The sequence below is a fragment of the Fragaria vesca genome, linkage group LG3, assembly GCF_000184155.1.
Source record: "Fragaria vesca subsp. vesca linkage group LG3, FraVesHawaii_1.0, whole genome shotgun sequence".
NCBI lineage: Eukaryota > Viridiplantae > Streptophyta > Magnoliopsida > Rosales > Rosaceae > Fragaria > Fragaria vesca.
Genome location: NC_020493.1, coordinates 13572312 through 13584147, shown reverse-complemented (window position 1 = coordinate 13584147; position 11836 = coordinate 13572312). Strand labels below are relative to the sequence as shown.

The following is an 11836-nucleotide window of genomic DNA, read 5'->3' as shown; positions in this document are numbered from 1 at the left end:
TACTTACAAATTTAGTTTGAATGTCAAACACTCATAATACGAGGCTCACCCAATCCAGGATTAGAGCGCGATTCTCAGCAAGTGCTCGGAGTTGGATAATGAATGTCAGCGTGCTCAACTTCAAGCATCACCAGTTGTCATTTTAACATAGAGTTGTCTTTGATGGTTGGAGCCACTTGAAACTCATCTAGATTACCACCTCACTCCGACATTTGACTTCATACAACCACAACAAATCTTCAAATTATTGACTTCAAATGAAGTTACAGCCAAACCCAACTATTTTAAACCAATCCGAAACGAAAGTTATATCAATTTGCCCAAATTCAAAATGAGGTTAAATACTTTGACCAAGTATAACCAAATAAAAGAGAATTTCATTACTACTAGAAAAAGAATATCATTAATACTAGAATGTAGATAATCTCATCATTACTATGACAAGATTGAAGTAGGACCATTGAGCGTTGCCGTCAACACTAGAATGTATTCAATGATTTCATTAACCGTTACGGCTTAAAGGTAGTTATTTAACCCTACATAAGGAAAAAAGATACATAGTATAGATTTAAATATGAAGTTTGTGAATTTCACTATATATAAGTAAGTACGTAATAAAACGTGTATAAACACCCTTTGCTTTAAATGTATGTATATCATAGCTAATATTTTCAAAGGTAGAGTATTTGATCGATGGCTATCAGCTCCAAATCTAGTTGCATAATCTCGATGTTTTGGTTGGTGGCGGATAGGACTGAGATGCTCGACGTTGTTGGTTGATGGACGGACAGCGTAGCGTTGGAGGCCCCACGTCTGTGGTGGGGAGACGGGGCATAACAGCTTCGGGTTTGTGCTAGAAGGAGGATTGGGTTCCTGCTAGGTTTGATCCATTGGGCTGGGCTAAAGAAATCAGCTCACTTAGGGCAATTATTTTACTACCTTTATGTTATTTTATTTTAGGGGAATTTTCATATACACCCAATTTTGAAAAGTGGTTTTAAATAAAACCCACATAATATTCTTATCTGATAGACATCTAAAATGTATCAATTATGATAAATATTATGTCCTATTTTTTCTAAATTTTACACAATTGTCATCATTCAACTATAACATATTAATATATATAATAAATAAGCTTAATTGATGCTATCTTAAATACCTTGATTATGAGTTTTTCTTCCAACACTAATATTTTTCAATCAATTTACAAGAATCATGTAGTTTTCTTTATTTAATTTTATGAAAAAATCTAGATTAAAAGAATTCATTCTCTAATCTATACATAAGGTAAAATATAATATGAATAAGATATCTGATCTAAACCCTAAAACCTAAACCCTAAACCCTATACCCTAAACCCTAAGCTATAAGCCCTAAACCCCTATACCTTAATCCTATACCGTAAACCCAATTTTGGGTTCTTCTTTTTAGGTATATTATCATATCATGCCCTACTTAATAGATATATTAGAAACGTAAGTAGTAAAGAGTAAAATGTTCTCTCGATTAGGATGGGAAATGATATAATAATATACCTAAAAAGAAGAAAATTAATCAAAGAACAAGAACGTGTACCTTACAATTAGACATTTTTCGACTATGTAGAGAGACACCAAATGTGAGCTTAGGAATGAAAAGTATCATCCTGTTACAAATGACTGTATATAACATATATATATACACTCAAGTTAATAATAACAAGGTAAGAAATTAAAGAATGTAATTGATTATGACAAAGTTAAATCCAACTAAATTGAGCTAAATTGATTATGTAATTGATGCTAAAATTGAGAAATATACTAAATTTAGCTTTCTACTGTCTAAAGGGCAAATTAGAGAAACCGAAAAATAAAGAAAACTATTAATTATAGACATTTGTTTTATATGGTATGTTTGCTTATGTGGAGTGGGTGTAAAATAAAAGAAAAATATGTATGGGTTTATCTTAAAAGAGGTCTAGTATTTTAGATTTTTATTTAATTTTCTCTTGATTTTACTAGTTTCTAGTTATTTATTGTTTTCAATAAGGAGATGTGGGCGTCAACCCAGTATTGACACCTTGTGTGCCTTGTCTGTTCTAGGTAAGTTGCGAGTGCCTTGCTTTGTCAAATGATTGCAACCTCCTAGTGCCGTGATGAAACATAGGGTCGCCAGATATGATTCTGTGCAACAACATAGTAGGAAAGTTGCACTTTTAATCGTCATGATGTTTGTCTTTAGTACAATTATTTTTCCGTTATGTCACCGCTTTGTCAAAGCAAATAGAGTTGTCAATGATGTACTCTTTGCTAACTAATGCATGTTAGAATACATTACTCTTTGCAATTTGAGGTTTAGGCTCTATGTCCCCCTTTGAGTTTTATTGTTTCATTAATCAAAGTTTAAAAGCAACCGCATCGGCCATTTTTCAAAAAAAAAGAAAAAAAGAAACAGTATTTGATTAGAGTTAGGGTTCAACTTTCAGCATAAGTGTAGGGCAATTGATAATAGAATTTTCTTGGAACATTACAAAGAATTGTACTAGTTGGTTAAGTGACACAATCTCCTTTTTATAAGTAAGAGATTTTGAGTTTGACTCACAGAAAAAACTAACATTTGAGTTGTTTAACTACCGTTGGCTGGTGACCATACCAAATTGTTGTAACGTATCTAAAACAACATGTATAACTTTTCGTGTTTTCTTTTTAAGAGATCCTGATATTATATCAAGACATACGTACTCTAAATGCTTATTCTAGTTAGAGGTTTAACCTCAATGTCCTTCCCTTATATACCGGTAATTTCATTAATTAAAAAAAAACAGCTATATTTTCAAGAGTATATTTCATCCAAATCCTTTTACTCTATCAGCACATTTTGTTTTGATCAGGTAAACAATTCAAATATTACGATTTTATGAGTCGAACTCACAACCTTCCACTTATTAAGAGGAGATTATACCGCTAAACCAAATGATACTGTGATCTATAGGCACATTTGACATGCTATATTTTTATTTTTTATTTTTTACGATGAACATGCTATATTGAATGTTGATCTCGTAGTAGACAGTAAAACTTAGTATCAGTGAACCAAAATGATCCACACACACACACACACACATATATATATATATAGTCCGGATGACGTCCGCAACGAAGAAAAAGTGTGAACGCCACCTCAAGGAGCCTCACACCGGCGTCGATGGAAGCTCTGGTTCTGTCCTAGGAGATTTTAGACATCCCGGACGTCGTCACCATCAAGGTGAAGACCACGGTGACCTAGATCACAGGTGTAGTCGGCAAGTCCACCGACAAGGAGAAGGTAAGGATGGAGGTATGAGCAACACCAGCAAAATCGGTGAAGCCATTGATGCTGGCGTGAGGCTCCTTGAGATGGCGTCCGCACTTTTTCTTTATTGCGGACGTCCGCCTCTGATTGTTATATATATATATACACACACACACAGTCTGTCTTAGCTGCGGACGTCCGCATCAATGGTTTTGGTGTTGATTTTCATTTTTGCACCACTTTTTGATCGAATTTCCTCATCTCCACCGTCTAGTATCTAGATAATATTGTGTAGATCATCTCTGCAAAATTTCAGCCAATTTGGTAATCGTTAAGCCCCTCAAAATTGTGTTTTTCTGGTATAAACATGAATCGGACAGAATTCAGTCCGTCCATTTGTTTTTCGAGTTTGAGGGCCTTAACGATTACCAAATTGGCTGAAATTTTACAGAGATGATCTACACAATATTATCTAGATACTAGACGGTGGAGATGAGGAAGTTCGATTGAAAAGTGGTGAAAAAATGAAAAACCGCACCAAACCATTGGTGCGGACGTCCGCAGCTGACAAAAATCATATATATATATATATATATATATATACTCACAAAATAACTCAAACTTTTTAGTCGTGCTGGTTAGGAAAGCGATAGATAGAGCATCTCCAATGTGCAGTGAGCAACTTACGAAACAACATAAAAATAAAATAAAATTCCTGGAACCATGCTCTCTGATTACCTGATGCAATAAAACCTGACGAAAATAATAGAAACGTACAGGGTCTTTCAGTCTTTCTGCACTCATGAATCAGCAAAATCACTAGAAGCTATTAAATTTATTTCATTCCACTGATAATAATAAGATTTCCATCAGAGAAATTGCAATTGATTGCAAGAAGCATTTGGCTTTCCTACAGAATCAAACATCCATAATCATTCTGTCAGTAGAAAATGCAAATTACTCGACCAAATCACAACTGCACTTGTCTATTCCCACTATTTATTCTCTTCATTCATATAGTCATCATGATAAAAAATCATCATTCTCATCCAAGTGTTCCTCCACCATCTTCACTATGCTCTGTGAGGACGATGATGCGGCCCAAATCCCTGCCATAGCTGGTTGAGTAGAGCTTTCTGATTGACTATTGATGACATTGTCGATGGAGCTATTAGCTTCCTCAAGTCGTCTCTGTGAAAAAGCAGGATCCGCAGACAATGTCACCACCTTGTCTGATTCATCTTCCAACAGTGCCGCTAGATACAATTCATCTTCTTCATTGAAGGTATATGGTGTGTACAATTTTGTATTTCTGGAATAGCTTGTGTAGGTGGTTGTGTTGGTATTCTTGTGGTTATCGGCAGAGTTGGTAATCTGTGTGATGCTATTGCTGTTACTGTCACCGTCATCGTCTTTAGAGTTGGTAGCATAGTGCTTTTGTTCATGCGAGGACTCAGCTACATGTATTGGTTTTGTACCTGCCTTGTCTATGGAGAAGTACTGTTTCCTCGCACGGAAAGACATAAGCTTAAATAGTTAAGAATACAGCAATTAAAAGAAGCTGCAGAAAGCATAACGGCAAAATTCTCAGTGCAAAAAGGTACATTATTAGTACATAACTTATGCAATGGCAGGCCAGCTCTCCCTAGAGTGATAAGAGTAGGGAGGTTAGGTCTACAGTCTGCCACTAATGTATAATTACATAGGTCCATGAAAAGACATGCCCAGTGCATAGAAGCAAACCTTGACAGTAATTATATAGGAGTCCATATAAACGGTCTTGCCATATTAGATTCTTTCTTCTTGAATTTCTACTGTGCTTAGGATAATCCGTTGTATACATGTGGATGACTTTCAAATATAGATGCATATAAGTCTTCTGATGAAGACACTAACACATGACTGCCCTTTATCATTTCTCATCTTATATCTGTGAAAGGGTGGTCTGCTTAAATGAATTCTACAGATGTGTTCTCCTGGTCTAAACTTAGAATCCTTAGTCTTCCCCACCTTTGGACCTAATTTTATCAGCAGCTCCAGGTTTTCCTGGTCACTCACTGACCGGGAGGACACTCCTTCTGAACTCCTTGTCAAATATGCCTAGATGCCAGTTTCATTTTGTATTAGTGAGGAAGATGCTTAGGCCAGGTCCAACCAAACTACCATGGTATCTTTCAAAAACTCGTTGAAGAGTGCAAAGCACGCACATAGTCCTAGCTTGTCTATTCAATGATATTTTCTTATTTTGTCTTCATTTACACTGTTTCACTATTCTCCAAAGATAACGTCCTCATTACAGAAAAAGGTGAAGAGAAATTTTCAAGTACCACTTATTCATCTGTAATAAATTTGTAATGTGAAAGAAAATAAGAGAAACTCACAAAATTCTTGCCATCATCCTCGTAAAGAGAAATGCAATCTCCCACCTCCAGTCTATTTGTTTTAATAAAGCTTCCTGGTAAATTGAAGACAAGATAGATACACCGGTGAGAGAGCTACTTCATACATAAAGAGCATTAAATTTGTCAACTGAGAGAAACACAAAAGGACATTTTAATATCAGGTCCTCTCAGGCTTACCTGCACTTTCGAAGACATACATTCGACTGTTGTTATTTGCCCAGTACCTGTGTTAATTCAACAGGCAGACAAGAAATATGGCTATAACCAATTTGCAAACACTCATGATAGAGATGGGGTTTATCTGGCTAAATCATCATACAGTGACAACAACTTACTTGTATTTCATGCCCCACACATGACTGGAATGGACATCTCTGATCCACAGCACGATGCCTTGTTTTTCAACAAGGCTTGGAAGGTATTTCTCTGCCTCCTTCTGTGAATACAAGCATATAACCAATTTGTTCAGCTTCGTGTAAAATGTTCAATAGAAAATAGAAGTGATATAATGAGAGAAATTTTGGTGCAAAAATTCTGGAAGTCTAAATGAAGGAATTAATTATTCAACATTGATATGATTGATAAGTGGAAATCAAAATCAATAAAATAGATGTTTCAAGGTTCATTTAGAAGAGGGAAAAAAAGAATAATGACCTCACCTTTGGAATGACAATCCTGCCCCAGCAACCAACATCACTCTTCTTCAACTCCTTCTTGAACAACTTTCTGATTTCCTATCCAGGAGAGGCTAATAACAGTTAACAAACATACATACAGAGAGTAAAAGAAAAAGAACCATGCAGCCACCTTCATATCCGGGGTGAGGGTGCAGAGGTCTGTGTTCTGCCTATCAGAATCAGCACCACATAAATCCATCTGCGTTGAACTTGATGAGGAAACAGAGTCAGCAGCGCTTCTGCTTGAAAAGAGCCTTCTTTGGCGTGCCATCCTTCGCTGATCTCTTGCAGCCTTGGACTCAATCCCTCCTTGATCTCCAGAGACTGGATTTGGCTGTGGCCGAGGGAGGAGGAGGGGATGCCTGCGATATTGGAAGGGTGGCTGAGAGGCCTGCTTCTGGAAATGAGGGTACAAGCTTTGAAAGTACAACTGGCCGCCACCATTGGTTGGTGGTAGGTACTGAACTCTTGGATAATAATTGGACATAGAGGAACTAGCAAGAATTGAAGGGGAGGAACTCATAGGTTCATAAATGGGGGTCATGGTGGTCGTTGTGGAAGGAAAGAAAGGTTGATGGAAGTCCTCCATTACCACAGTGAACACAGAGAGGATGAGAGGCAACAAATCTGGTCTTTTGGGGTTGTGTACATCGGTGATCAGAGAAGCTAGCGGTGGTGGTGGTTTTTGGTTTGAAGATTGTGTGTGTGTTTATAGTGATGTGAGAGAGTGTTCTTGTGAATGACAGAGTGTTCAAACTTGCACAGATTCACACCTTGAATTAACCACGGTTGATCCACTCATGCGTTTCACACTACTGTCACTCTTCTCTCTCTGAAAGAAAAGCATCAACAAGAGCAATATTGAGATGGTGGATTGGTTTTCAGCTTTGACAATGAGGACAAGATTAATGAATTGCTCTTTCCAGGGATGCAAGATCTCCTGTCTTTGCAACTTGTATACCAACCTACAACCCTTATTTTTATTTTTCATACTGCTTTTCTAATGGGGGGGGTTTTGGGGGGGGGGGGGGGGGGGGGGGGGGGGTTTTTTTGGTTGTTTGGGTTAAGGTCAGTTTTCGAATATCATTAAATAGCATGTATTTTTTTAGTTTATGTCATGTATGTGATGTGAGCAAAAGATTGTTTTACATCTTGGGATATGAGTATAAAAGGGGCAGAACAACCTGATGAACTCGATGAATTTTGCTTTTACTCTGGTTTGAAGCCATTTCTTGCTTGATTTTACTTTGTTCATCCACAAAGAAAAACTTAGAGATGCTTTCAAGTCCATCCTGCATAGAAAGGAATCCCATTATCACAATTGCATTGACATAACTGTGGTCTTTTCTGTTTTAGCAATTACGTAAGCATAGTTAAGTCTACACAGGAAAGTGTGCAATTAAACAAGGGAAACGTTCCCTTGTCAGGCAATTTGGCACGAATGCATGATAGGCACGAGAGACACGATATGTTCTCAGAAATGTATACATCCTGGAACAGTAATTAAGTATTTCAATGTGTGGTACAAAATTGATAGTCTGGTGAGATAAGATGCCGATATGAGACGATAGAGTATTCGATATAACAATAATTTCATGTCATTTTGGCCTAAAAATAATGAAATAAAAGCAAGCAAATGGGTGGAAGTATATTTTGCAGGCAAACTTGCTTGAATCTTCACCTTAGGCCAGTCAATTTTTGACATTATCTTATGGCAGCAATTGTTTTCAAGCACTTAACCACGTATCGTCATGGATATGTGACAAACACAAGTTTCTATATTAAAATTACTCTAGTTAAATATCCAGAATTTCCCTTTCTTACTTACTAATCTCATCATTTCTCTTCTTTTTATGACGATATACATCTAGCTATCCCATAAGGTAATAAAACTTATAACAGCTGAAACACAGAATCAAAATTTATAGTTAAGCAAATAAGGTAATTTAAACAGCAAAGAAGCTGGAGATCCTAACTGAAGACATGATAACTTGAGTCAGAAAATATTTGCACACGCTAAGGACAAAGTAACTGTGTTTGAAAATATCAATGTTAAAGATTTACAAATCAACCTGAGTTCTTAAACGCACAATGTATTATTTTAAGACAAAATTTGTATAAAAGTCATATGATGTAGTAACAGTTCTTAGCACTTACAGAGTTTACCACTGAATCACTGGTATATGCACATTGACTAGGAAGATATTCCATGGTAGCCAGTTTCTCTTGTAAGCAAACCTTGAGTTGCTTGTAGGATCTTTGGGAAGAAATGAATACAAGATCTGATAACACCACAACGAAAGAACAAATAATTATGAAGAAGCCCTGAGGAGAACATGGCTTCATATAGAGGTGATAAAGAGAGATTCGAAACATGCAACCAACTGTGCCTAGGTGACTACACCTCATAAAGTTATAGCTGGCGATTATGGAGGAAAATGCTCAACCTGTTGAACGTGGATAGAAGATTGCTCTATAAAGATATATATCGTAATTAGATCAATTTCTTAGTTGTGTCTGCTGGTTTTGATTATCAAAGCATTTGTATAGGAAACTGAATGTATTTTGGCCATCCAGTTGCCTTCATGCAATTTTTTTTTTTTGGTCAACTGATACTTCATCAAACATTCCAAAGGCTAGAGAGATAGAAAGAAGGCCAAGTACAAAATAAAGCCCAACAATCATATTTACCTTGTCAAACCAAAAACAACAAACTGAAGAATAAAAGAAAGCATGACAGATGTAGGACAGTTGCCTTCATGCAGTTAAAGAACATAAACTGATATGAAGCTTAACCTGAGAGACAGATAAATGGGGAACACCAACTAAGTTTTTTTTTTTTTTTTTTGAAATCACACCAACATGGTTTAATTCTCATAAAATTAAAAAAGTGTTTCAATGGCTTCAGAGTTTTTAAAGGCTAATTTAATAAGCAATGGACGGTTAAAACCATGAGTGAGCACCATATATGATCAAGAGTGCGGCATGCCAGATGGATCAGCACCACGTCAATCCATTAAATATCAGAGTTCATACATGAAATAAGTTGCAGTTACAGAATCCGACTCCGTGCAATGACCAACTAACCTACCATCCAAGGCTATCATAAAGTAGACAAATAGAAAAGGAATGCTAGCGAAACACAAGAATATGGTATCTGAATTGATCCAAAACTAATATTTAGATGTCTATAATAAATGGCAGCACTAATATTAGCATTTCAATCAGTCTACTGATTGTTTTCAGATAGTTGTATTTACATTAGTAAATAAAGAGGAGGGAAAATTAGGTGTTGGATTACTTTTTAATGATTACATATACACACCTACTTAAACGGAGGAGATCAGTAAAGAAGGAAACGGAACAAAGAAATACACAATCAAGTTGATGAGACAATGTCATTACATTATAAGTATTCCTCCTGCAAGTTATTATCTCGTATAGTAATCCTCCTACCGGTAAATGGCACCTGACACTTCAAGTTATTGAATGTACTTCAAACAGAAAGGCAAGGGATCCTTAACAGATATCAGTTCACTCATAACGTGGCCCGTTACATACTTTGGAGAGGACTTTTACATGAATGCTAAACGACACCAATGCTGAAATGATTACAGAACTAAGCAAATTCTGATAGATAGATTGCACCAGAACAAAGTAACAACTATTGCTCTTCAAAATTCCATAAACAAGAACATCTAGATCAGTCTATGCTCTGAAGTGCTCTACCTTTGCTCATGTCATTTAATGTTGCAACATTAGCCAAACAAACTTGTATATATTGTTTATAAACTGAACTAGATTTTAGGATTCTCCGAAACTCAAAGACAGAGCACCCATGAACCCATATTGAGTTGCAACTCTCTTGTTAATCCAAACAAACATTTGGGTGTGGGAATTTGAAGTTGTAGAATGACATGTTTGCAGATAGGAACTAGTTAAAAGTAAAACATGGTAATAATGTTAGCGTTGTTGTAAGGAAAGACAGACCTCGCTTAGCAGTTGAACTAGAGAAGGTAGCGCTGCCCAGGAATCTGGCGCGACGGAAAATTGGGCTGAAACCATCTGAGGCTCTGGGCAGAAAAAGCGGAGTTGAGGGGACAAATATTTTCCCATTTAGACCACTCGACTAATTTTCTTTTCTTTTTTCTTTTTTCTTTTTTTTGGACTAATTTTCTTGATGTGCGGACCATTAATTTTTTTTTTCGATAAAAGAAATAAATACATTATAACATCTTCAAATTTAGCTAAGAAAATAAAAATATTCTATAAAATCTTTTTTAGCTTACCAAACTCTCATACCATAAACTAAATCCTTAGCTAAATTAATAGCACTTTAGAAAGACTAAAACCATTTATTTTCTTTTGTCATATATTTGTTTAAATCAATAATTAATCATGAAAAGAAATATTATATAAATATATTCGATATATGACTCATATGTGAGATCTCGTTGAGATATTCACAATGATTAAAAGGAGAAATGTAAAGTTAAATAAAATAACATGTAATTTTAGCTTACAAACTTTATAAATCAAATTTGGCTTATCAAATAGCTCAAGCCAAATTTTTTATCTTGTAAAATGTAATTTGGCTTATGATGGGAGTAAACATAGGCTAAATTTGGTTTTTTAACTTACGGAGAGAGATAACTTCTTTTTGTTGGTCTGATGAGCTAGTTATTTTAATATTGCTCGCGGAATATCAAATTGTTGACATTAATTCAAATAAAAATAAAATATAAAGCTAAACACAAATAACCTCAGAAAATGAGTCAAGCTCTAATAATATAAAACACGACGTCACTCCATCAACAAATTTAGCCTAGAAAAAACCCTAAGGAGGCGGTGGCTCATCACCTCGTCCATTCGTGTCTCGTCTGGTGGTGACGGGAGCGGGCCTCAGTCCTTGCTCTTCGTTTGCTGTCAGATGGGGAGTATCGAAACAAGGTCTAGATCATATTTGGTCTAGAAGCAATTGTTCATGGACTTCTTCAGGTTCGATTCTATGCGCAAGGTTTAGATTAGATTTGGCTGGGTTAAAGGAAGATGGTGGGTGCTCGATTTCAGACTAGTAATCACATGTGGATGCAGATTCTTGTGTGTTGTGTGATAGAAGAACCTGATTTCAGCAAGGGTGATCTCCGTGGTGGCTTGGACTTACGGCGTTGTGGCTTGTGGTGGTGAAGGTTGGAGTTGTCGGAGCCAGCCAGAGAGATCGTATAATGGAGGAGAAGGTTGGTGGACTTGGTCCAGATTTGCTTCATGGGCCTTGTGTTATTGGGTCTGCTTAGGACTGTCATTGAGCCACTATCTTCTGGGTTTGGGTTTCTTGGCCCTAGTCCATTAACTATTTTAGTCTTGTTTTGTTTCTAGTTTTGCTTCAGTTTTTTTTTATTTCATGTGGGTTTACCTTTTAGGATACTAGGTCCTAGATGGCTCTATGAGTGAATACGATTAAAGGGTAGTCTATCCTATGTACTA

At 36.3% G+C, this 11836-nt stretch overlaps 2 protein-coding genes across 2 annotated transcripts in view; one reads left to right on the top strand and one right to left on the bottom strand.

The window, feature by feature from the left end:
• Window positions 1–4296: 4296 nt before the first annotated feature.
• On the bottom strand, window positions 4297–6351 carry LOC101312914. The gene is made up of 5 exons (XM_004295741.1): window positions 6330–6351; window positions 6011–6111; window positions 5853–5899; window positions 5655–5728; window positions 4297–4773 (listed from the first exon to the last, which is right to left on the bottom strand). The coding sequence occupies exons 2-5, from the start codon at window positions 6019–6021 to the stop codon at window positions 4297–4299; spliced, it is 609 nt and encodes a 202-aa protein (XP_004295789.1). The 5' UTR covers window positions 6022–6111; window positions 6330–6351.
• Window positions 6352–11577: 5226 nt separating this feature from the next.
• LOC101312619 overlaps window positions 11578–11836 on the top strand; it is a 4575-nt gene continuing 4316 nt past the window's right edge. Inside the window, exon 1 of the mRNA XM_004295740.1 lies at window positions 11578–11636. Coding sequence (XP_004295788.1) covers window positions 11578–11636 — 59 coding nt within the window. The remainder of the gene's footprint in view (window positions 11637–11836) is intronic.